This window comes from Alligator mississippiensis, chromosome 10 (genome assembly GCF_030867095.1).
Source record: "Alligator mississippiensis isolate rAllMis1 chromosome 10, rAllMis1, whole genome shotgun sequence".
In the NCBI taxonomy this organism is placed as follows: domain Eukaryota; kingdom Metazoa; phylum Chordata; order Crocodylia; family Alligatoridae; genus Alligator; species Alligator mississippiensis.
In genome coordinates this window covers 48,491,883-48,519,366 of record NC_081833.1, presented here as the reverse complement: position 1 = coordinate 48,519,366, position 27,484 = coordinate 48,491,883, and the positions used below count along the sequence as shown (strand labels likewise).

The 27,484-nt window shown below is 42.8% G+C and overlaps 1 protein-coding gene across 1 annotated transcript in view; it reads right to left on the bottom strand.

Annotated features, from left to right (window-relative positions):
- LOC102565355 (protein fantom) overlaps window positions 1–27,484 on the bottom strand; it is an 86,573-nt gene that overhangs the window by 36,093 nt on the left and 22,996 nt on the right. Inside the window, exons 8-9 of the mRNA XM_059713790.1 lie at window positions 23,543–23,705; window positions 19,933–20,030 (exon numbers count right to left, since the gene is read on the bottom strand). Coding sequence (XP_059569773.1) covers window positions 19,933–20,030; window positions 23,543–23,705 — 261 coding nt within the window. The remainder of the gene's footprint in view (window positions 1–19,932; window positions 20,031–23,542; window positions 23,706–27,484) is intronic.

Here is a 27,484-nt window from a genome sequence, read left to right as displayed (position 1 = left end):
CCCTTCCTGTGCACTTTGCAGTGGGACACATTGTCCTGCTGTTCCATGTGCTGCAGTGGGGTGGCTAGGGTGCCACAGCATGGGGGCTAGTCAGCAGGCAGCCTCCTGCACTGAGGCACTGCATGCCAGAGCCAGCTGAGAAGACATATGTGGAGATTGGGAAGCAGGCAGCCTTGGGCTGTCTGCTCCCCAACTCCATGTGCTTTGGAAGCCTTGGACTGGCTGTTCCCCTATCTCTGCATGCCTCAGCGGGGAGAGTCCACTGCAGAGCCCCTGTGCTGACGCACATGAATCTCCTGTGCCTGGGGTCACAGGGTGCCTCAGCATGGGGGCTCCGTGCTGTGCAGAGAAAGAAAGCAGGCAGCCTTAGTCTTCCTCATTCTCCATGTTTGTCCTAGCGTACACCACTTTGGCCTGCAACTATAAAGTAGTTGCATGGTGCTGCCACATTAATGATGCATACAGGGGGAAATGAAATATATGAGAGAAAAAGAAGGTCCTGACATCATCAAAAGCAAACTTTCCACTGATCAACAGGCACCAAATAGGAACCACTCCTGCCTTAACAAAAAATGCAAAACTTGTCAATACATTTCTATTGCCACAACAATCAATATCCCCAACAATGAAACCCTGGATCTGATACTTTTATCCCAGAATGTGGTATGCCCAATCCCGTTGCATCACCAAATGTCTTCATGAAAACAATGTCGGTGAAACTAGACAAAAAACTACCCGCCAGAATGAATGATCACAGAAAAAAGATAAAGGACAAAGAAACGAGTACAGTTAGATTACTTACAGAAACAAACCAACAAAAAACCCAACTCCTTTTCTGATCTCATAGTCCTAGTGCTCAAGTGACATTTACAAAACACCTTCAGAAGATGGGCCTGGGAACAAAATCATTAACTTACTGGACACTAAGGATGAAATGCATCATTACAATTAGACCATGTTAAGAACACTTAAAATGTGAACAATCGCACAGGATGGCTCACTCACAAATGCTAAGTGCCCCCTAGGCATCTTAAAACTATGCCACTTTGGGCAAGGATTCTCTCTGAGTTGTACTTCCTGGCTTGAGTTAACTCCTAGCTGTTCACCCAAGATAAAAACACCAATTTCCACATTATCCAGGACTCTTATAGATTCATAGATGTTAGGGTCGGAAGGGACCTCAATAGATCATCAAGTCCGACCCCCTACATAGGCAGGAAAGAGTGCTGGGTCTAGATGACCCCAGCTAGATACTCGTCTAACCTCCTCTTGAAGACCCCCAGGGTAGGGGAGAGCACCACCTCCCTTGGGAGCCCATGCCAGACCTTGGCCACTCTAACTGTGAAGAAGTTCTTCCTAATGTCCAATCTAAATCTGCTCTCTGCTAGCTTGTGGCCATTATTTCTTATAACCCCTGGAGGCGCCTTGGTGAATAAAACCTCACCAATTCCCTTCTGTGCCCCCATGATGAACTTATAGGCAGCCACAAGGTCGCCTCTCAACCTTCTCTTGCGGAGGCTGAAAAGGTCTAGGTTCTTTAGTCTCTCCTCATAGGGCTTGGCCCGCAAGCCCTTAACCATACGAGTGGCCCTTCTCTGGACCCTCTCCAGGTTATCCGCATCCCTCTTGAAGTGCAGTGCCCAGAATCGCACGCAGTACTCCAACTGCGGTCTGACCAGCGCCCGATAGAGGGGAAGTATCACCTCTTTGGATCTATTCGTCATGCATCTGCTGAGTGCCATTAGCTTTTCTGATGGCTTCGTCACACTGCTGACTCATGTTCATCCTGGAGCCCACTAGGACTCCAAGATCCCTTTCCACTTCTGTGCCACCCAGCAGGTCATTTCCTAGGCAGTAGGTATGCTGGACATTTTTCCTTCCTAGGTGCAGCTCTTTGCATTTCTCCTTGTTGAATTGCATTCTGTTGTTTTCTGCCTACTTGTCCAACCTGTCCAGGTCTGCTTGCAGCTGTTCCCTGCCCTCCGGCATGTCCACTTCTCCCCACAGCTTTGTGTCATCTGCAAACTTGGACAGAGTACACTTCACTCCCTCGTCCAAGTCGCTGATGAAGCCATTAAAGGGTATCGGTCCAAGGACCGAGCCCTGTGAGACCCCACTGCTCACACCCTTCCAGGTCGAAACTAACCCATCCACCACGACTCTCTGGGTGCGACCCTTTAGCCAATTCACCACCCACCAGACTGTGTAGTCATCCAAGTCACAGCCTCTTAACTTGTTCACCAATATGGGGTGGGATACCATATCGAAGGCCTTCCTGAAGTCTAAGTATACGACATCCACCCCTACTCCTGTGTCCAGGCGTTTCGTAACCTGGTCATAAAAAGAGACTAGATTAATCAGGCATGATCTGCCTGCTACGAACCCGTGCTGGTTTCCCCTCAGCATAATTTGTCCTGCCGGGCTCTCGCAAATGTGAGCCTTGATAATTTTTTCAAAGACTCTGCCAAGGATGGAGGTGAGACTGACTAGCCTATAGTTGCCCAGGTCCTCCTTCCTCCCCTTCTTGAAAATGGGGACCACATTGGCCCTTTTCCAGTCCTCCGGGACTTGGCTCGTGCACCACGAGCGTTCAAATATTCCCACCAGTGGCTGTGCAATGACGTGGGCCAGTGCCTTCAGTACCCTCGGATGGAGCTCATCCAGGCCTGCCGACTTAAAGGCATCCAGTTCCTCCAAATGACTCTGCACCATCTCAGGGTCTATGCATGGTAGTCTGGCGTCTTGCTGCTGCCTCTGTACAATCCCAGTGAGAGACTTGTCTTGCCCCTCTCTTAGGAACACTGAGGCAAAGAACTCATTGAGGAGTTCAGCCTTGTCCCCACTGTCTGTCACCAATTGCTTCTGCCCATTTAGTAGGGGTCCTATTCCTCTCTGGGCCTTCCTTTTACTCCCTATATATCTAAAAAACAATTGCTTGTTGTCCTTTACTTGGAATGCCATCCTCAGCTCCATGATAGCTTTGGCCCGTCTAAGTGCTTCCCTACAAGCACGAGCAGAGGAGGTATACTTCTCCTTGGTGATCTCTCCCTGTTTCCACTTTTTATGTGCCCCCCTTTTGGCCCGTAGGCTGCCCTGGATTTCTCTGGTCAGCCAAGGAAGCCTCCTGGCCCCTTTCCCTCATTTTTCTTGCATCGGGATCGTCTCCCTTGGTTCCCTGAAGGATCATTTCCTTAAGGCACAGCCACACTTCTTGGGCTCCCATCACTTCAAAAGTCTTACTCTGCAGTGCGTCCTTGACTAATTGCCTGAGTTCATTGAAATCAGCTTTCCTAAAGTCTAGCACTTTTACCCTACTAGTTACCTTACCTACTCGACGTCTTATGAAGAATTCTATTATTAGGTGATCACTGTCTCCCAGATGGCCACCGATCTGTAGGTCCCCTACCATATCATCCCCCATAGCCAATACCAGATCCAGTAATGCATTCCCCCTAGTGGGACCGTGTACCTCCTGACTCTACCACCCTGGACTGATAGCCAGGGACAGCCAGGCAGCAGGTGAGTGTGGAAGGTTGGGGAAAGAGGTGAAGGAGGGCAGGGGGCCAGAGGGAGGGAGGAAGGATGGACAGAAGTGGGAGGACGAAGGAAAGAGGCAGACAGAAATGGGGAGTGGGCAAGAAGTGAGCTGCTGGGCTGCTGTCCATCCAATCGGCCCAACTTCCATCCTGATCCCCACCCCCACACTACTGTCCTTCCAGGCCTACCTGCTCCTGTTCCACAGCACCCCAGTAGCCCCCGCACACATGACTACCCCTTTTTCCTTTCCCCCTCCATTCCTGCCCCCCCTCTTTTCCCTTCATCCCTACTTTCCCTCCCCACTCACGTGCTGCCCATCTGTTCCCAAAGTAACAGCAGTAGTGTGGGGGGAGGGGCTTCCCCCCCCCCTGCCTTCTCCCAGGCTTCATGAAGTCCATGCTGACCATGTGTACCCACATCCAGTCCCTGCTAGGCCACAAAACTGAAGGGGGCACCGGGTGCAGGGGGGGAGTGGTGGCAAAGAGCTGCTATGGAGCCATGGAGTCTATAGCAAGGGCTGGATCTGGGCATATGGGAGTGGTACAAGCTGCAAGGAGTCTGTTGCTGCTCTCCAGCTGATCAGGGCAGTGGGGTGGTATTCTGGGGGTGGAGGGGCCATGCAAGTTGCATGGGGAGCCCTTCTCTCTGCCTCTACTACAGGTAGAGAGTTAGTAAGGGGAGCAGGCAGGACAACCGTGCAACTCCTAGCCACACCCCTGCTCACCAGCCCTCTAGCGTCAAGTTTAATCAGTGTGCATTAGAGAGGGTATTGACTCATAATGTACCACTGATCACTAGCATGTGCTAATCTTAATACCGAGTACTCCTTGCAATTATCGCATGCTAACTCTAGTTCTTACCCTAAGAACTAGGGACTTAACACAGACGTTTATTTTGTGGCTTGTTAAAAGCTACCTGATCCTCACTAATCTCTCTGCACTCCACAGGAGATAACAAACTTCTTGAATAGTCTTGCTCTCCATTTATGAAGTTATCCTTTCTACTGCTTTTATCTTGTCTATTAGCCATTTGTAAGGTTTCTTATATCCTGTTTTATTTATAGAGTTTTGTGCAGGTATTATTCCATTCGCCATTCCATAGCTGTTGATAGCTTTTCTCAGGGACATGGAGGAAAGGTACTTCACACACAAACTCTTGTTTACATCCCTTCTAGCTACAGATTTGGTCTAATCAAAGATAATCACCCATTAAAATCCTTACCTCTTACATTTTTCCTGGACCAGCATGCCTACCATATCACCACAACTTTACCATGGAATCATAAGTTTTCATAACCAACAGCTTATCTTGTCAAATAAGGAAGCATCTGATGAAGTAAGGTGAAAGCTTATGCATCTCTGAATTGGTTAGTCTATAAAGTGCTACTCTGTCCTGCCTTCTGCCTGACTCCAGGCTAATGCAACTAATTACCTATCTAGTAGGAAATTATAGTGACCTATAGGAAAAATGTGGGCGATTAGGGTTTAGTGGCCTTTCTTTTTGTTTTCTGCCACATGGGTCCCCTTGAATTATATATATGGAAAAAAAATATTCTTTTTAATCACTATTACTCCAGTTCCTCACTAACAGAAAGATTTTGGGGACACCTTTTAGCAGGGAGGCTGGAACCTAAATGAATTCAAACTTTCATATTTAGCCAGAAGTGATATCTATGTACACTCCTGAAGTAAAACATGCAGCTTCTGTAATCAGAATGACAGAAACTGGGTCTCTCAAATATGAAGTAGCTCAATCTTATAATAAAAATAAAGAAATCACAAAAAGACACACTGGAATGATGTGAAAAATTGTGTATGTGAACCTTTTAGCTTTGCTTAAAAATAAGTGTTTCATTTTTAAATTTACATTTTTGCCAATTGGTTTATTTAGAAAAAAACAAATATGGAGGGGAAAAGTGCAAAAGGAATTCCTTACTAACATATTTTCAATTAATAAGAGTTTAGCTCCTGCATGAAAAGTGAAATGTAAATGCCATCTTGCTGTAGTCACAAACAGCTTTTTGTGTGTTCTGAGTCCTAATCACTGACAAAAAATTATTCTCATTTCACTAGAGCAGAGCCTGGACAGATGTAAGAAAGTAAGGGCATGGGCATATGTAACACTGTACATTATATAACTTTCAAAAAGCACTATAAAATGAGTAGACACATGATGAATAGGGTTGAGGTTGATACAAGAAATATAACTCAGAGGGCATGTCTACACATGCGTTAACGCCTGTAGTTACGGCACATTAAGTTTAGTACCTGTAACAACAGGTGCTACTCTGCAGTAGTGCCAGCACATGCCTTTTTAGTGATGCTAAACTGTAGAAGACCAATTCTTATGCACATTAGTGCATTAGCATGGCTTTTGCTGTGACGTGCTAATACACAGTAGAATTAGTCTACTGTGCATTTAATGTCTCATGCAGACAAGCTCAGAAAGAACTCAGAAAGACCACAGCTATGGATTTCTATTTGAAATCTCTGGGTTTATCTTTGTGAATCATGTTTGCATACCTAACATGTGGTACTGCACAGTACCCTTGAAAGGATCTCAAGGCAGCCTGGAGTACATGGTGCCCTGGTTTAGAATCACTGGTCTATGGCATACAAATTGCTCATACATGAAACATGCTTCTACTTATGAATTTATTAAGCACTTAAGTACTACTTCTAGGTGATACACATTGTGACTTGCTATTTTAGACATTTCTTTAAAAAAATCTATAAAAAATATTAAAAATATATAATCCTTACATAGGTCTAAGACATCCTATACAATTTTTTAAGCAAAGATCATTTTGACTTCCGCAGGATGATACAAAACTCTTCAGAAAAACTGCAACAGAATCACAGGGTCAGAAGGGGCCTTGAAGGTAAATAGGTCAATATTCTGCTGCCCAAAACTGGAGCTTGGCTAGTCAGAGCCATGCTCTAGCTGCCAACCAGGCTCCAAGTAGCAGGATTGCCACTGCTGCCGCCCCAGGAGGCTCCCAGAACCCCAGGTAAGGCTGCTGGGACCAGCCTAGTGCTGGCCCCAGCCTCCCCTATTCCACCCAGGGTAACCTGCTATGTGCCAGAGGACATGTGGCCCAGGTATTCCCTGAGGACAAGCAGCAGTGACACAAGGTGTGTTGCTGCTTCTTGTCCCTGGGGAAGCAAACATCCATGCTTGTGTGGACGTAGCCCTTAAATCTACTTTAGGCACCTATGTAGTCAGTTTTTCAAAATTCTTAGTATCAAGCAACCTCACTCTAGTCAGTGCTCAAGCAGTAATACCTGTTACCTACATGTGCTATACGGCAGGAAAAGGTTGGATAAAGGGGATATAAAGGCAGGCATGGTTTTAAAATGGGAGGTAATTTCTCCCTTTGATGTGCATTCATTAGCACACTATTCAATGGCAACACAAAAGAAACATAAAAATGGAAAAGGGTTTATTGTTTTTAAATATGCACAAATAACTATGTGCATTATGGCTTTTGAACAAGTCACAGCTTGTTTTATGGTACATCACAGCTACAACCAAGTAACAATGCTCATTCATGTTATTTAAGAATGTTTAAAGTTCACATGAATTAGATCATGAGATCTTAATTTACAGAAACTGATGGCAGTTTTCACTGAACTGCTATTAGTGCAAGCAAAATGCACTTACAGAATCTGTAATGAAGGAGAAAGATGTAAACATACCTAAATGAAAATGGGACCACCAGTGAATAAATTGCTGTTGCTAGTAATTGCCTAGTGGGTATATTCTAAGACAACTTGGAAGCTGACAAAGTAAATTTTATTGTGATAATTGAAAGCTATATTATTACTCAAGATGATAAAGTGCAGAGGTGGGGGTGAATGGTGGAGGGATAGAAGAGAAAAAGGCAATCATTAATTTTTTTTTAGACTATGCCAAAGCAAATGCAAATTCCTAGTTTTGATGTCTATTTTGAGGACCTGAAACAAGGCTTTTAATCAATGTATTATACATCAAATTGATAATGTTAACTTCTGATTATTCAAATGTATGAAATATTCATAGAGAACTGTCCAAAGTTTTACATTTCCCAGACTTTTTTTCTCTATTAATTATCATGCCTGGAAGCTTTTTAGTAAAAGCAGCAGCCATCAGCCTGACTGAACCTGACAAGCTAGCAAGGCCCAATTACACTGGCACTCTGTGGCACTTTGATGTACTGGGAACGAAAAGAGATAGGGGCAAATTGTATAGCACATTATGTTAATGACTTGATTTAATCCAGCCACTAAACTTTATGTAGCCTGTTAAAAAAGATGCTAACACTAATTACGCCACTTTCGAAAGGAAAGAAGGGGACAAGCATTTCATACCGACAAAGTGAAGCTCATAAATGTTGTAAATGAAATGAAACAAAATGAAGTAATCTATGATTAATTATACATCACATATACGAAGAAAAGAGAAAGAAGCAAGTGGTACAGCTAAGTACTGCACAATCTGTTAGATTTCTTTTATGATCAACAGATCTAAGAAAAAACCATGAACTGTCTGATTTGCAACATGCAAAAAAGAAATTGCATGATCCTAAACAGCTTAAACAGTGTGGCATGCAGTTTAAATTTACAGAATAATTAGCATAACAATCTAAAAAAAATCAAAAGTTTTATTTACTACGTTTGAATGACTGTGGGATATTTATCTTGGAGACAGATTGATTTTTAATCTTTTAAAAATAATAGTTCCATCTATTTTTTCTACATAATATATTCTTTAAATGAACCATGTTTTGAGGTATGGAAACCTATTTTTCTCCTAATTTTAAAAGCAAACTCATATCAAAGGGATTTGTATTATACTTAAAAATTTCTTGGTACTTCTTTGATCTCATCTACCTCCTTGCGCATTTGTTTTGTTTCTTGATGAACAGAACAGTTGTGAAAGGAGAAAGCTAATGAGCCATAAACTAATCTTTCTAAGACTTAACATCTTTTATCATTCTCCTTAAATCATTTTAAATAAAGTGAAAGGTAACCAGAAATTTGTATGTCAACTATTTCATTGCTTAGCTTAGCCATGATGAGTAATTTCCAGTTTAGTTCACAATGCTACAGATCAAAGAATTTTATAGTACCAAACATGTAATGAAATATAATGCAATTGCACCTATTAGAATAACTTTTGTCTCTCTCTCTCTCTCTCTAATTCAGATGGGTGGTAACATTTCTAAATCTACGTTAAATGCGATGAATAGATGAGCAGCTACTCATGCATGAACCTTTGCTTAATTTAACTGGTTACATTATTAGCTGTAGTACATTCTTTATTTAGTGTCTGAACACAAAAATCAGATGATTAATTACTGTAGGTAATCACACATCACAATATTAACATGCCCACATCACATGGTGAAGACAGAATGCAACAATAACCATATTAGGAAGAGCAAGGGAAAAAAAAAAATCACTCAACCTCTGCTTATATAAACAATTTAAAACGTCAGAACCAGCCATTTTTAGGTGAACAAACTTATTTTAAGAAAATTGTATTTATTATCAAAGACTGTATTTAGTTACACCTCCGTCTTATGTGATGGAAATCTGAGAAAAAAAATACCTGTGAACGCTTATGTGGATTAAAAATTCTAGTTTCAGCACCTCTAATTGCAGATTCAGTGATGTTCAGGTGAGGCCAAGTACTGATGACCACAGGGTGGAATCATCACAGGATTGAGATGGAAGCCCTGACTAGGGAAACTAATTACTACTCAGAAATACATCTACTCCTGTAATAGATGTATTGGCCTCACCAGGAGTAGCAGTCAATTACCAGAAGGTTTGCAAGTGAGAAAATTTGTTGGAGGCTTATGTCTGAACACAACTGGCCTCTGCACAGAGGATTATTAAAGTAATTATTATACTCACACTGACGCCAAGTTGATGAATGTCTCTGGCTAGGCTTTTCTTCTGTGAAGTTAAGCAACATTAAAAAAAGCCTTGCTTGTAACCATAACTTGTCTTTGCTGTTTCCACAGAGGTCCCTTCTTTGGCTTCTGATCAACCCATCAACATATTTTCAGGTTCTTGAGCATCCAGATTCATTTAATTATCTCCTAGTTGGTAGTACCCCCATAAACTGCCTTTCAATTTTGGCTGGAAATGAATCCCTGAAATCACATTCTTTACTCTGATTCAATGAGACCACTGTCATAAGGCTTCTATGTCCAATGGGGGAGGGCAGTGGAGAGTGTGTGCTACTTAAACACTTGCATTGTGTCACACACACACGATACACACATGGACATAAAACTGCTATGTCTTTAGACCAACACGGCTACAACCAAAAACACAGCTTTAAGGTTGAAAAGCACTGAAAAGTTAGAAAATATCACAGTTAAGGTTGTCTGTCCAACTGTAATTCAGTCTTTATGAGCACTTGTATTAGGCCTTTTTTATATAAGGAAATACTATTCTGTATTCCTCAAACAACTATTCAGTATTTTGTTTTATTCCTGTTCCATGTTTAGGCTCAAGACTTGGCTATTCCAATTCTGCTCTGAAAGACTGAATTGTTTTTTCCTTACAAGCTTTACTATAACACTATAGTAGCTGAGTGCTTTGTAAACCTTAATTCAAGCAATTGTTTAATCAACCAGCATTAGAGGGGGATGGATATTTTATCAATGGGTTTCATAGATATTTGCTCATAACACAGGAATGGTGAAACTCAGGAATCTATGAAACTGTACTACTGGCTCTGGAAAAGAGTGGGCTGTAGTATCCACAATCTCTCCATCCCCTTCAATCTGTCCTGGTTTCAAACCTGTCTTTCTGAAACAAAGGTTCCTTGTTCCAGTCCCATTCTCCTTACCTATCCTGTCCCAGCCTCCAGTCCAGTTACTTTCCTTCTAAAGCCTAATCTCAGCTCACTAGATTCCTCTGTCCCATATCCCTCCCTACTACCAGTGGGAGTTTCATCAACCATTCCCAATTCCTTTGCCCAGACAGTCCCAATTCTACATCCTTCACCCCTGCTTCTTCTTCATCCTTCAGCCTCATTCAGTCAAGGTTTCTACCTTGTCATTCAGGTCTTCCTGATTTGGATTCCAGTACCATGCCTCTTTGCCAAGGAAGTCCTGGTTTACCCTTCCAACTTCCCTTCTCTCCCAGAAGCCTATAATTCCAATCTGTTCTGCCTGTCGATCTGGCTCTTCCCCTTCTGAATTCAAATCATGCAGTTTCTTCCCTTCCTTTGCGTTCCAAATATCTGAAAGCAGGATCACTGACAGAAGAGGAGAGAGTCTCCCTGCTCTCAGTTCAGATGCTTGTCCCTAAACACAGAATAGCCTGCAGCAGTTAGGACTTCAATTGTTGATGAAACCCTTCTGAGTCCTGAGCTGAAGCACTGAGTGAGGACAGAAACTTCATAAAATGTAATTGCTAAAATCTAAGACACTTCTATTAAACATGTGTGAAGTGTAATTTAAGCAGTTGAATGGCCAGACTCAATCTGATGTTCATGCAAATGGTAAAATACTGAACCCTGAGACAAAAGCCAATGTTTTGCCAAGATGTAAAGTCCCTCCTGCAGTGCATGGGAGCATTTGTACTATACAAAGAAAAGGTCACTAGCACTTTTTTAACAGGGACAAAACAAATTATTTTTCCCTGGTTTAATTTAAACATTTTTTCCAAAACATTCAACCAGAAGCAGACAGCTTCGTAGAAAATTATAGCCCACATTGTTAAGTTTGGTAAATTTATTAAGCAACTGAAAATAAGATCTCATAACAAGAGCCAAGCAACTTTAATACCAGGCATTGCTTTCAGAACCACATATGGAAATATTGCTTTAAGTCTTCCATCCCTGCCGCCTCCTCACTGACATTTCCTTAGCATTATTACCATATTCTGGCTCAGAGAAAAAATATTTTGAGACAAACTTTCATCTCCAGGTACAATGATATCTCCTAAGGCTCCTCTACACAATATATTTATGCCATAATTAAGGTGTTAATTATGGTATAAACGGCAAGGGTGATCCCTGTTGTAGAAATAAGTTTAACCGGGTCTCTTACTCAACTAAGAGGAGAGACAAAGAGAAAGAAAGAGAAGAGAAAGATGCTGATGCTATGTGTTTTAAAATGTTCTAAGATAAGAAAAAACCTTCATGCCTTGTTTTGTCTTGCTATATTAATCTCTGTGTGCAGATGTTAGCCTCCTCCTTTCCAGGAACCAGAAACCGATAGCTGTTCCCAAAACACAATGTGTTTACTGAATAAGTAAACTGCCTATGTGTGACAAAAGAATGATCAACTTCTTCCTGTTCCTTCAAAGTTGCTCTGTCTGAACTATGCATCTTTTCTCACTGTCTAAAGTATAAATACGCTTGTAAACTTGTAGAGGTCAGAGTTCCTTTGAGAACCCTCCTTGTGATCACTTGTATAGCTCTAAATAAACCAAGATAACTCTGTCAATTCTGATACAACCACAATGCAAAGTTTGATTTCTTGCACAATTTGGTGCCATGACTCGGATAGGGACGCCCAGAGTGACCGGCTGAGATACGGACCGTCTCCTCACTGATGCCCCGGCGCCAAGCTAAGGTAAGAGACCTTTTGAAATCTCTACTGGGGCTTCTCGGTGAGAGAATGCCTGTGTGTCTTCCTGTTCACTGCTTGAGGCTTACCCTATCCGACCCTTTTGCTGCCAGAACTGTCAGACCCACTATGTAAGTAGGAACTGTGAGTAGAAAAGAGTTTGAAACTGTGTTGGTGTTGTCAGTAAATGTGTTTCCCCGTGTGAATTGAGTTAAGTTCTGTAAAGAACTATGAGATCTTTCTGAAGCTAGGAGTAGAAACCTTGTGCAGCTACCCCGAGGATGCCAGACTTGTTCTGTGTGGTCTTCGAAAACAAGGGTGCAAGGTAGAAACTCTTAGACTGAAGGAGATCAGGGTCGCGTGACAACTTTTCCCTACCCAACTCTCATGAATGAGCCATGTCTAACAGTGAGTAACTGCATTGTGTGCCGTTGCTGAGGAGTCTTGACTTTGGACATTAGCCACAGCATTCCTGTGCCACTAGCAAATCTCACGACCTGACCAGACACCCTCAATAAGCCTCCCCTGTGTGAAAGACGTGTAAATTGAGCTTAAAAACATGGGGAGTGGAGAGTCTAAAGACATACCGGCTCCGCCAAAAGGGACTCCAGCATTGTACATTGGCCATAAAAGTTGTAAGTTTCTAGACAAATGGAATTGGTATACCAGAGGTGATTCTAGCTTGCAGTTTCCCCCAGAGGGAACACTTGATTTAAGTAAAATCATTCATCTCCACAGACCCGTTGAGTCAAGAGGCAGTAAAACGCCACAGACTCAGTGAGACACATTTTTTGATTAGTATGCAGAAGCTTCCAAAAGACATCAAGAATCTCAAGTTTGGAGCCTTAAGGACTCCCAAGAAAAACTCAAATCTCAGATAAAGGAATTAAAACAGAAAAATGCACCAATAGGGGATCCCCCATCAACAGCACCATCAGCACCAACACAACTTTATCCACAATTGACTGAGAATGAATATGTAGAAGACATAATTGATTTTTTTTTAGTGTGCCACCCCCATACCAGTCCAAGGCACAATCTGAACCTGAGGAAGTTCAAAGTAACCAAATAGATTATTCCTGCAGAATTAGCCCACCCCATCAAGAAACCATTGCGCAACAAGCATCACCTGCCCCCAGGGCATGCCCATGGCCACCAGAGACATGGCATTTGTCTCCTGAAGCTTGACCTCCTCTTATTTAAGGTCCGGCACCCAATATGGTCCAGTCCCACCTTTAAAAATGAAAAAGACTCGTCTTATGCCTTTACGCCATCTCCCAGGGCAGGGTCCAAATGGGGAAACTACAGTCACAGTTCAGGCCCCCTGGACCCCAGGAGATCTCCTAAACCTTGTTAAGCAATTCCCCAATATCAGAAAAAGAACCCCAAAAGTTTAGAGATGAATTGGAAACCGTAATCAATTATTATGAGCCAACATGGGCGAATTTAAACCAATTAATAAGAAATGTTCTGCCCTCCGAGGTCTGTAACCGCCTCATTGCACAGATTAATTGGCCTCCTCAAAACCCCGGAATGAGAGGTCATTTAGTAGGTGCCCGAGAACGCCTTCTTGAGGCCGTGCTTAAAATCTGCCCCAAGAAAACTGACCAGGCCAAAATAAATAACTGTAAGCAAAATAAAGGCAAATCCCCAGCAGACTACATGGATCACTTAAAACTCATATTTAAAAGACATTCTGGTATTGAAGATGCAGCTAAAACTGCCCCAGAAGCAGTTGCCGCCGCTTTTGTCCAAAGACTTCTTTCTAAAGTTCAAGAACAGCTGCGTACAATTGCTGTAGGTTGGCAAACCAAGACGCTTACAGAACTAGTCACCATTGCTAATCATTGTACAGCCTGCCAAGAAAAGAAAAAGGAATCCACGGAAACTAAGCTAATGTCTTTACAAATACAGACTTTAGGCAGAGGTAGAAGCCGAGGTTTCCATCAAGGACAATTCAGAGGCAGGGGACATAGTTGTGAGATGAGATGAGGAAAATTTCAGTACCAAAATAATGACAGTTGTCATTATTGTAGCCAACCAGGACACTGGAAGGCTTAATGTCCTCACTGGCCTGGCCAGATGGAGATGACGTTTAACCAGCCACCACCTCCTCTCACTCAATTCTCTGTCCCGAATCAAAGAACCTCCTGTTATGACAGCCTGAGAAATGATAACATCATCACAGCCCCACTTCTCTCACTTAATAATAAATGGCACTCCTACAAAATGTTTAGTAGACATCGGCACAAGTTGCTCTGCTCTCCGAGCTGAAGAGTTTTCTACAACTCTCCTCTCCTCTGCTGTTATAAACACTGTAAGATTTTCAAATCAGATAGTTCCTCATCCTGTCTCCCAACCCTTACATGTTTCTCTTGCTCAAGTTTCTGATCAACATGCCTTTCTCCTCAGTCCTTGTTCTCCTGTTAATTTGTTAGGCAGAGATTTGCTTTTTAAACTTGGCTGTACTATTTATTGTTCTCCTAATCGTGTTTATTTAGATGTTCCCTGTGTTAATGAAATGGCTGTACTTGCTACCCTAGCTAGCTCACCTCCTGAGCCTGAGTCTCCTAATCTTTCTGTGTTACAAGAAGAAATCATAAAGGCTGTCCCTCCGTTTCTCTGGTCCCAACATGCTAATGAAGTAGAGCAAATCCATACTGCCCAGCCTGTAAAAATTAGATTAAACCCAGCTAAGCCATTACCTAACGTTGCTCAATACCCTTTACGCCCAAAAGCCGAAGAAGAGATACGCCCTGTTATAATGACCCTTTTGAAGCAAGGTATCATTGTCCCGACTAAGAGCCCTTGAAATACGCCTATTCTTCCTGTAAAAAAACCTAGAAAGAATACCTATTGCTTTGTACAAGACCTCCGTGCAGTAAATTCTGCAGTTTTACCTACTTTTCCTGTTGTACCAAATCCAACCACTATCTTGTCCTGTATTCCTCCTAATGCCTGTTATTTTACTGTTGTTAACTTGTGTTCTACATTTTTATCTATCCCTATATACCCTGATAACCAGTTTCTCTTTGCATTCACCTATCAGAGACTTCAGTATACCTAGACTCGATTGGCCCCAAGGTCCTTCTTCCCTATCTTACTCACATACACCACGGCATAGCACACGTGAGAAAAGGGGGGATGATAAAAGCTGTTAAACTTAATTGGTTTGCTCCAACTTTTCCATCTGTAGCTCAACAATACTGTTATACCTGCCCTATTTGTCAAACACATGAAAAAGCCTGTGAAAACAAATAGAGCAGCACATCCCCCACCTTGGGGGCCGTTTGTAAATTTACAAATAGATTATATTCAAATGCAAAAATGTTGTTCTTATGAATATGTCCTTGTTATTGTATGTATGTTCTCTGGATGGATAGAAGCCTACCCATGTGCAAAAGCTGATACCATCGCTGTGAGCAAAAAGTTGCTCAGAGACTTTATTCCAAGGTTTAGTATTCCTTTATCCATAAACTCCGATAGAGGAACTCATTTTACTGAGCAGATAATAAAAGAAGTCTGCAAAGTCCTGCAAATCCAGCAAAACTTTCATTGCCTGTACCATCCACAGGCCTCAGGCCAAGTGGAACGCCAAAATAGCATTAAAAAAAATAAACTAGCCAAAATTTGTGCTGACACTCACCTAAAATGGCCAGATGCACTTCTTATAACCCTTATGAGTATGAAATCTACTGTCAACCGAAAAACTAAACTTAGCCCACATGAAATCCTGATGGGAAGACCCATGAAGCTCCCCGCCTCACCACCTGTTGCCTCCCACTTTTGCGATATACATTTACTTGATGATACTATTTTAGACTACTGTACAGCACTAATAAAGTGTGTTAAGGCTTTTCATTCACAGGTACAAACAGCTCTCCCCAAGGAACCAGACGAGCCATGTCATTCCATCCTGCCTGGTGACTAGGTCCACGTAAAAGTCCATCAACGGAAGTCATCACTGGAACCCCGCTGAAAAGGCCCATTCCAGGTACTCCTGACAACCAACATTGCAATAAAGTGTCAAGGACTCCAAACGTAGATCCACGCTTCACACAGTAAGAAAATCAGCTCTGTTAGACCCAGTCTCCTCCATATCAACCTTGTAATCAGCCTCCACAGACAAGCAGTGAGCCTAGTGCCTGCCAACAGGAGAACTCAAAACCAGTAGTAAACCAAGCGCCTACTGGCGAAAAGGATTTGCCACTACGGAGTAAAAAAAATGTACCCCAACGACACCACTATGCCCTTCGGGAAAGAAAAAAAGGCCTCTACCTAGTTCCTGGTTCCCAAGGTGGGGTTAGTTAGTTGTGACTTGGGTACTTCTCAGTCTTTCCTTTTAGATCATCTTATATGAACTTAAAGACTCACCAACTAAATAAAACTTTGTAAATCAGACTAGACTTCAAAACAGGTCAAAAAGATCACTCCCACTCGCATGCTCACCAAAACGCTTTACTTCAACTGTCTTATCAATATGCAAAGAATTGAAATGTTTCTAAATGTTAGGCATGTTCCCACTTACCTCCTAGTACAATGACAGGAGTGCCCATGATTGCTTTATCCCTTAATTGTCACTTTTGTGATATGTATGACCCACAGCACAACTACAGTGAGTGCCAAAGATTTTAGTCAAATCAAATCTTTTCCCAACGTCTTCCTCCCTCTTCTGATCCTGCTCCCTTTCCACGTATCCAGTTAGCCAAAACAAACTCATAGCTATAAATATCTAACATGTTGAGCCAAAAAGACCCAAAAGGGGGGAATGTAGAAATAAGTTTAACCAGGTCTCTTACTTGGCTGAGAAGTGAGACAAAGAGAAAGAAAGAGCAGAGAAAGATGCTGATGATATGTGATTCAAAATGTTCTAAGATAAGAAAAAACCTTCATGCCTTGTTTTGTCTTGATATATTAATCTCTGTGTGCAGATGTTAGCCTCCTCCTTTCCAGGAAGCAGAAACTGATAGCTGTTCCCAAAACACAATGTGTTTACTGAATAAGTAAACTGCCTACGTGTGACAAATGAATGATCAACTTCTTCCTGTTTCTTCAAAGTTGCTCTGTCTGAACCATGCATCTTTTCTCACTGTCTAAAGTATAAATACACTTGTAAACTTATAAAGTTCAGAGTTCCTTTGAGAGCCCTCCTTGTGATCACTTGTATAGCTCTAAATAAACCAAGATAACTCTGTCAATTCTGATACAACCACAATGAGAAGTTTGATTTCTTCCACAATGTGTACTGGACAAGCACCTGGCTGGGGTCATCTAACCTCAGCGTTCTTCCCTGCCCCCAGTCAGACTTGATGATCTGCTGAGATCTCTTCTGACCCTAATAGCTATGAATATATGAATTTAAGGTCCTTTAAAATGGCGAATCATTTTCCACGTGGCTGGTGTGCATGGCACTTTACATTTAATGTGTGGCATTCAGTTCAGCCCTGGGACTGAATCAAGTCAAGCTGGGCTGCAGACATAATGATCCCAGGCTCCCCCTGTACTAGCAAGTATAAAAGGTGCAACTGGGATCTAGATTAGACTAGTACAAATATTTTATTATGACAATTTTTTAGTATAAAAAATTAAAACTGACTGACTTTTCCCTGTTAGATAAAGTGCATCTGTCTGGACACTGCTGAAGCCATCATGTAATAAAATGAAACCTTAAAAAAGGACATGAAGTGTGTGAATTTTTTTTTCTAGCACAGACTGGGTGTGTGACTGGGTGTGATGGAAATACTATATAAATCTCTGCTAGTGCACTTCGAAATGATTTGTGAAACTGCATAATGTTCCAGTTTTATACCCGTCATTGAAATCGATGGGAATAGTAATTGGATTAAGACCTTAATCAGAGATTACTAATTATGCTGAAATATGAAAAGTGATGCAGTGGTTTGAGATGAGACTATGAAATCTATTTTTCATTTTTAAATCCAGATTTTTAGTTATGAAATGTTAGCCTATTAATGTACAGTAACATCTAGCTTTCTTGGGTTACTAGTTTACATTCAAAATGTTCTGTAAAGGATTCCTAAACAACAAAGTTGTACTTATATATATAGTTGGTAAACTCATGCATCACATAGTCAGAACTGTAACCACATGACTTGAAAGCTCAAGTTTACAAATTCATCAAAAATTTTAAGATCATTGTGAATGAAGAAAACCTATACAGCATGAACAGTCAGGTCATTAGGGTAAGTGCCCCGATAAGTGCGTCTCAGGGCTCCTCTAGATGTTCAGATAACACTGCAGGGTTTGCAGCATTCCGTGTGCTGCCCCTGCTGCGAACTCTGCAACTGACAGGGCTCATGGGGAGCAGTTGCTGGACTGCGAAGACAGCATGGGGAATGCTGTGGCAGAAAGCCACCTTTACTTCTCCCCCAAACACTCTGCTATGTGACAATTGTGATTAGGATGGGCCCAGCAGAGAGACACATCCTTACCCTATCTCTTTAGGTAAAATGAGCTAGATACATTTCTGAGGGAGGGAGAAAACCTGCTCTCTCTGCCTACGTGACTAGTATCACATACCTGTGTGAGGGGCTTCCTTCCTGTTGGGCTAGAGTCTGCCTGGCAACTAGTGACGTATGTCAAATTGGTTGGCTGATAGCCAACAGGTGCTGGCCTCCATTGGACCAGGTAAATGAGGTCACAAGAGCTATATAAGTTAAGGACTGCCCAGGAGGAGGAGGCAGCAGCCATGAGGGATACTCAGGAACAAAGAAGAGCTGTACCATCTGAAACTTGTGCTCTCTCTCAGAACTCATGATCAAGGAACTGCCTGCCTCCAGAGGGATTCTCCAACTGCCTCTGGATGATACTTGTGAGTAAGCTACCTGAGATCTAACTAGATATATAGCTTGCAGTAACTCAGATGCGAGATCAAAGGCTACCCCAGCCACAGGAGTTTGCTCAATGGGATTTCTCTGATATTGCTCTACCCTGTACCCTATTCTAACCCTACCCTTTGTAACCAATAAAGTTCTCCTTTGTACCTAGTGTGGGAGACTTATTGGGAGTAGGTCTAGATTATGCCTTGGGGTCCCCTTGGTTTGGCTGACTAAGGGAGATCACTACTTGTGCTTCTGACTGAGGGAAGCATCCCAAGTTCTGGAAGTGAATGAAGTACACTTGTGGACTACTAGGCCTGTGTTTCCCAGAGTCCGCAGAGCCAGAATTAAGTCCAGAGCTCTGGGTGGTGGCAATGGAACCCCCAGGCTAGCGGGTGTGCTGCAGGAAGGGGGTCGGCCAGACGTGAGGCGCCCCAGGGAGGCACTCGGAGCTTGGAAGGTGGTTGGGCGCAGGGAGGTGGGTGGCTAAACGCAGGAGTGCCCCTTACTGGCCCGCCACAAATGCTACCACTGCTATCAGCCTCCTGAGCTGTGGGGCTGGGAGCAGGTGGTGCATCACTGTGGCTGGGAGCCCCTCAGTTGAAAGGACTCCCAACCACAGGGAAACACCTGGCCATATGTTCAATAAATGGCATGATAAGAACAAACCACAAAGTTATTCCTCATTGTTTCTGGAATAATTTTGTGGCTTATTGCTTGTTTTATCATGCCATTAATTGATTAAATGTGTGGCTGGGTTACAACTTCAGTCATGAGATTACCTGCTAATCATGCCTTAAGTGTAACATGTAGATGAGGTCTCAGTGTATTTGAATTTGAAAACATAGAAACCTACTGAAATTAAAGACTCCTTGAAAATCTGGCACTATTTCACTATTTCACAGGAAGCTGAATACTATTTTCCTTAGGTTTACCTAATTTATCAAAAATAATTTAATTGCCATAAAAATATTGACTGACCTGTTTGATACTCTTGGACAATGGGCTTGGAACAATACAATCATCACTGTCAGTTTTTATGGATTCGATGGCATCAGTTGCTTGTCTATCATCTTGATCTGTTAAAGTAAAAATCAGTAGAGTTAAAACAAAATCTGTATTTATAGTCCAGTGGAGAATTATTGAGAAATCTAAGAACAACATATTAAACTTTTCTAATAAATACCGCATGAGAGAGTCAGGTAAATCATCTCTTAATTGTAGAGCATAACACAAGCAAATGAATAACCATTAAATTGTCTAAACCAGTGCTGCTCAATCTTTTTCACTAGCAGAACAGATCGGCAGTGCCCACCCTGTCTGGGTCAGATCAAGCCAGTGGTCCTGATCTGGTGCCTGGGGTGGACCCAATGGGCACCATCTGGCTGTGCAGAAGGGGATGGGGTGTTGGGGTCAGCCTGGCTGCAATCTGGCCCTACAAGGGGAAGGGGCTTGACTTGGCCCTGCAGAAGAAGGGGCAAGGTCTGGCCCCACAGGGGGAAACGGGGCTTGAACTATCCCAACAGGGAGGAACGGGGTGTGACTTGACCCCAACCTGGCCCCCACAGAGGGAAAGGCAACAAGGCTTGGCCTCAACCTAGACCTGTGGGGGGAAGAAGGTGTGGCCCAGCCCAATCTGGTCTCATGGGGAGGAGGGTGTGGCCTGACCTCAGTCTGGACCCACAGGGCGGGGGGTTAGCGGCAGGGCATAGCTGCTGCATATGGCTTTGGGTTTGGGAATTTGCCAGGGGGGATGGTAGCAGTATTAATGGCCACTGCTCCTCTGCTGCCAAATTTCTTGACCCTTGGAGAGCCCTGTGGCCCAGATGCAGTGGCTCTGCAGGCTGCATTTGGCCCATGGAACAGAGGCTGAGCACCCCTGGTCTAAACAGTCACTATTTTTTCTTTGGTCTTTGGGACAGGAAGGGGTCACAAGACCAGTCACTACCATGGCTTGCCTGTCTGGGCAGTCTGCCCACCTATCTTCCTGCCATGGCTTTGATGGATTAAAATATGTACATGTAACAGGGTGGCCTCTTCGCCAGGTCTTTGCCGGCCACCCACATGTCTCTGGGGTAACCTCTTGCTTTGCTCGTCTGCCATGCCTTGATAGAAAAAGTATGAAAGTTGTTAGTAAGGCGGGAGGCTACCCATTTTCTTGCCCTCCTGATCACCAGGGCCTTAGTACATGCTCTGACTTCCCCTTACATGTGTTCCATGCCTTGCAGATGTTTCTTTAGCGGTTGGCACTGGGACCCCAGCTCTGGAGTCTCACATGGGACTCTCACTCCCCACTGGAGCTCACAGTCCCAGCCCACTCACCAGGGCCATTTCTCTCAGGAGCTTCTCTCTGGCTCCCCCTCTGCAGCCACAAGACTCTTTGGTGAGCCTAGGTGCTGCCCAGGATCCCTCCTCCTGACCTGGGCTCTGTCTCAGAGTTCACCCAGAGTCTGGGCTCCCCCTGTCCAATCTTAGTTCCACCAGGGATGCGCGGCTGGGGTTAGAAGGTGCCTCACACTCACCTTTCATTGGGGAAGTAACTGGCCTGGCATTTCCTGGGGGCTCCCATGCCACCAAGAGCCCCACCAGGCCACCCTTCCCTGGCAGGGTGCAGTTTTAGGTCTTACCCAGGACCAGGAGACTCCAAGCCATCCCCCTAGCTTCTGCCCTTACTGCCAGGATGTTCCTTGCCGCAAGGGAGCTGGATAGTGCTGCTCCCTCAGTTGCAGGCAGCTAACTGCTGGCCCTGCCTAACGGGCCTATGTTTGAAAATGGCCGCCCTCATCAGGCACCTGGCAGCTGCCTGTTCCAGCCCTTAAAGTGGCAGGCACCCAAAAGGTGCCCTGGCACAGTTCAGTTTAGGAGAGAGGCTGCCCCATTGCTATCTCAGTGTTAAAGGTTTATCATCCATGCCTCCAGCCTCCCCCTTAGTATGTCCCAAGCCTTGTAGGTGTTATAATTTCTAGCACCTCTGAGCCCCTCTGGCTCTATGGGCTCCCTGTGCCCTTGTATCCAAGGTCCTCTGGCTCTAGGGCACAAAATGAGGCCTCCAAATCTCCCCTTTTAGCCTCATCCTGGTCCTCTGGATGTAAACAGAAACACAAACCAAAAGCCTCCAGGCTGTAACTTGCCTATCATCTACAAGTAGGGTGGACATCATAGAGGACAGTCCAGTTTTCTGCTACTCTGTCCTCTGATACAAAACTGGATGCCTTTATGTCCTCTATTTTTCTCTTGAAGAGGAAAATAGAAGACACGTAGATGTCAGGTTTCGTATCAATAGAGGACAGAGTAGCATAAAACCAGAATGTCCTCTATGATGGCCACCCTATCTATAACACAAATACTATGTCCCTTTTCTAGTGCATTCTCTCTAGCTTAAGTACCTGGGAGGTCCCTAGGTAGGTCCCACCGCACTAGGGAACAAAGCAGACAGTGTCAGTTCTCCAGCTGCTTCCACTTGCAGTTCTCCCTCTCTGGACGCTGCCAGGGCATCCCTTTGTTGACTCTAGCCCATATCTTATCTAGGCCAAAACCCTGCCTCCAGCTGGTCATGTGGTTCCTGAAAGTGTTCCTTATTCCCTCCTTAGGCTGCAACCCTGGCAACCCACAGCTGGAGAGCCCTGCAGACTGGGCAGGGCTCTCTGACACCAGTCAGCCACATCCTGAAAGTAGCAGGCGCTGCTTAGTGACCTGCAACAGTCTTCTACAAACAGCAAAACGTGTAATGATGGAAGCTGAGGGGTGCAATGCTACCAGATTTTCCCATGATCAACTGCAGTGTAGACAAACATTAAATCAATATTCCTATATTAAACTGATCTGTAGATTTTCACTCTTTAGGTTTCACCAACATGCTTGCATACATTGAGAATGTACTAAAAATAATTTCTACAAGGTGGGATGGGGTTGGGGTAGGGTGACACTTCCGTAAAGACCATAGCTCTGTTTTACTGGAGAAAAGTTGATTTAAAAAAGGAAAAAGAGTTACTCCATGTTTTTCATATTGTACTTAAAGCAAAATATCTAACTAATTAAAAATTCTAGAATCCTGTTCCCACTCCTATTTTAAATCTCAGTCTCAAGGACTCAAGCTTGCTTTCCTGATAACTAAGTTTAACTATGAGCTAGAACAGGGTGAACTAGGCCTTTGTACTCTTTACATAAATCTGCCTTTACCAACTTTGTGTCACACTTGTGAAAAAATATATTGCCCTCTCATTGTTTGAGACAATTCTCTGATATTACTGATGGTGGTTATCTGTAGACAAAACGAGCATACTTGTTAAAATATTCTTTAGAACAGCACAGTTCTGAAGACACTTTAAATAGAAACGAGGTTTCCTTTAATATTTTATGAAACTAGGTCAGATACCAGGTTTTTGCATTCAATTAACAATATAGTTTCCACTTGGGCTAAGAATAACACCAACAAACCCACACACCTACAGCCATAAGGAAAACTAGAATATTCTGTCATGAAGCTTATTATAAGACAGCTCCCACTGTTAACAACAATTGCTTAAAAATGGGGAGAGGTGGATTTATTAGGGAAACAGATATATTTATAATTTATAAAAATGAAAATAACCTTCTGGTTCCAATTCCTCGGTTATTTCTGTTTCATCTTCAGAGGTAGCTGAACTGTGGTCAGCAAACTGACCCTCAGACAGATGAGAGAGGTCATCTTTTTGTTGCAGAATTTCTTCGGCAGTCTCCTTTCCTTTATCATCTGCCAATCTTTCTTGGATAACCTTACGTAAGACAAGCAATAAATAAAAATAAAATGTTTTATAGCCATTCTGTAGTATTTATAACATCTTGCATAGTAAAAATGTCACTAGGCCCTGTCAACATATATAATCTCTGATGGTTTCCAAACATTTAACTTATATTTTTAACCCATTTATTATTTCTAGAAACCTATATATTTTTTCAACCACCTTATTCTTCAGATGATATTCTATTAAGTAATGAATCTTCATGTAGCATATTCATGAGGATTTCAAAAGCAAATTGCAAAAAGCATGTTAAAAAAGAACCACCTTTGTAGCTACATACTGAATGGCTCAAAATCTATTCAAGTCACAGACAACAGTATCTTAATTCAGTATGTACTATAAAAGGCATCATACCCATCAAGGAAATCCGCTATAATATCAAGACAGTCTGTGGAGAGTTAGATAATGAAGAATTTGTTACCATTTTTTCCAGTTTTTCTCCCTACAATCAGAGGCAGCAAGGCTAGTCCTTTCCTTCCACAAATACCAGAGACTATTAAAAGTTGTCTACAAACCTCTGAGACTTCCCAAAGTGATTCTACACTTAGACTTGATGAGCTCTATTAAAACCCTTGAAAACAAAACACTGGAACAATACAAAGGAACCTTTGGAAGCTGCTAAGGATTCTTCCATCATTAAAGAATCTTCATGCCCTCTACAGCCCCTCTTCACAGCCATATGGAACATGTTGGGAATGGAGTATTGTGTGATCTGGACAATCCTTGGCCACTGAAACAATTCTTGAGCAGAAGTGGAAAAACTTTTTTGCAGCCCCTGAATGTATCTCCTCAGAAATGGAACACCTTTTGGCCTTCTCTGCCATGAGATGAAAGTAGAAAAGAAAGATTTTTTTTCTATGAGAGGATCATAGGTCCTGTGGACGGGGGCAACAGAGAGGTGAGGCATGTAGTGTATATAATATGCCTTAACTTCAGTAAGGATTTTAACATTGTCTATTATGTGAGTGCTACAGGCACCTAAGAAATTATGGGCTAGCTTACAAAACTGGATACATACATATTCAATTATGATTGGATAATTGGGATGAAAAGTAGTCACCAATAACAAATTCAAACTCAGAGGATGTGTCAAGAGTGGTTTCTTCATGAGTCTGTTTAGGGTCTGTTGTTCAACAGTTTCTCTAAGGACTTGAAAGATGGAATGAGCACATATGAAATTTCTTGGGGACTGAGTGTGGTTGAAGGATCACTAGAGGATAACATGAGGAAATCAAAATGACTTTGATTAATTTATGAAATGGTTCGAAACAGAAAGGATGAAATTCAGTCAGGACTATTGCAAAATACTATACTTAGAAAGGAAAAAAAATAAATCAAATGAAGAAATGTAAAAAGGAGAGTGACTGGCCAGTCTGCAGTAGTTCAGAAAAGAATCTGGGGGTTATATTGGGTCCAAAGTTGAATGAGTCATCAGTGAGTTTTTTCTTTTTTTAAGGGGCAATGACATACTGGCCACATCTACACAAGACACTGACTGTGCAGCACTGCACAGTCATTTAATAGTTGTATAAATAAGTATTAAAATGACGGTGCAGAAACTGGAGTTTCTGAGCAGTAGTGTCGCTGAATGGTTTTTTCATGATGCTGACTCTGCAGTAGCCTGAGACTACTGTGTAGTAGCATTGCATCACACTTTCTGCTACGTGATGCTAGTGTGCAGTCATCTTGTGTAGACATGGCCACTGGGATGCATTAATAGGAATGCCATATACAAGTCAAAATACCATGTTTACCTAAATCTAAGATAAACCCAAATTTAAGATGATTCAATAATTAGATTTTTTATATGGAAAAATTTATAAATTTGTTATCATTTTCCAGGTATAGAATTTAATTATTGGAGAGTTGTCTTAAATTCACTCTTCCCAACCATCACACTATTACAGCAAGGAAAGCAGTGGCTAGGGGTGGGCAGGCAGCCCCGTTTCCTTCTGCCCCTCCTACTTCTTCCAACCTACAGTTCTCCACAATTTCCGCCCCTTCCCCACTGCCCACTCCCTACAATCTCTGTCCCTTCCTCCCCAACCCTTACTTCCCGTCATACTGTCAGATGCTGCTCAGGCTCTATTCCATCCCAGGTCATGGAGCACAATACACAGAAATGCAGCTCTTGCTAGGCCATGCAATGGAGTTTCCCTGTTCTCTGTGCCTGGGAGGGAATCCCACCAGAACTGGAACTAAACTGCCTGAAAGTAAGTGGGGGAAAGGCGGCAGAGTGATGGAGCAAAAGCAATAGAGGGCAAGCAGAGTTGGGGGACAGGAGGCTGCTGTGGGCCAGTAAGAGCTGCAGCAGCTGTCTGCCTCCTGCCTTTGCTTTGTATGCAAATCTATGATGAGGGGTTTTCCTCCCACCTCCCCCATGCTGACTGGGGAAAAACCCCTCATCCTAGATTCAAGTAAATATGCTAAGTGAGTTTTCTATTCTTTTAGCATTGGTGATTCCTCTTTTAGTCTGAAGCATCATAGCTTAAGAAAGACACGGACAAACTGCTGTGAACACTCCAGAGGATTTTGGAGTTCTAGAAAAAGATGGAAGTAGACTAGAGCAGTGATTCTTAAGCAGGGTGCTGGAACAGGGTGAACCAAGGTGTGAAGAGATATGTGAGGTACAAGGAGATAGGAAGATAAACTAAGTGGATAAGAGCAGACTCAGGCTTACCCTGCCTGGATGATCTTCCATACCCACTGCCCAGTCCCTTTCTCTGCAAGGAAACACGCACTACATTATATAAGTTTTTGAAATTGGGTGCTATTCAATTTACAGAAGGTATGCACAGGTGGCTTGAGTCTGAAATGGCTGAGAACCACTGGCCTAGAGAAAGGAGGACTGAAGAAGGCATTTAATAAGTACCTTCAAATACAAAAGGGATTCTTCTCCATGTTCACAGTGGATGGAATGTAACATGCTTAAATGCTATAAAGGGACATTTAAGTTAAATATTAGGAAGAACTTTGTCAGTATGAGTGTGGTTCAGCACTGGAAGAGATTACTTAGAGGTTGTGGAATCTATAACTGGAAATTTTTCAGCACAAATTAAATAAACATTTGTCTGGGATGTTTTATACAGAAGTGACCCTGCCTTGAGCAGAGGCTAGACTAGATGACCTTTTAAAATTCCTTCCAGACTTAATTTTCTATGATTTTAAATTGGAGAGCATCCTATAACAGGAACATAATGCATGTTGCCCCATGATATCTAATTCTTTTCGGCACTTCATTTTTGATTCTTTAATATAACATGAGGAAGAATATAATATAATATAATATAATATAATATAATATAATATAATATAATATAGATTTCATAGACATTAGGGATGGAAGGGACCTTGGAAGATCATCGAGTCCAGCCCCTGCCCCAGGGGCAGGAAGTCAGCTGGGGCCATAGGATCCCACCAAGATAAGAATCCAAATTTCTCTTGAAGGTGTTCAATGTAGGTGCTTGAACCACCTCCGATGGCAGACCTTGGGGGCTCAGACAGTAAAGAAATTCTTCCTTATGTCCAGCCTGAAACGGTCTTGCAGAAGCTTATAACCATTTGACCTCGTCATCCCTTGGGGCACTCTGGTGAACAAACATTCCCCCAGACACTGGTGGTCACTTCTATTAAACTTATAGGTAGCCATCAGATCACCCCTGAGCCGGTCCTTTTCAGGCTAAAGAGCCCCATAGTTCTCAGCCTGTTGTCATAAGGTCTGTTTTCCTGACCTGTGATCATGCACCTGGCTT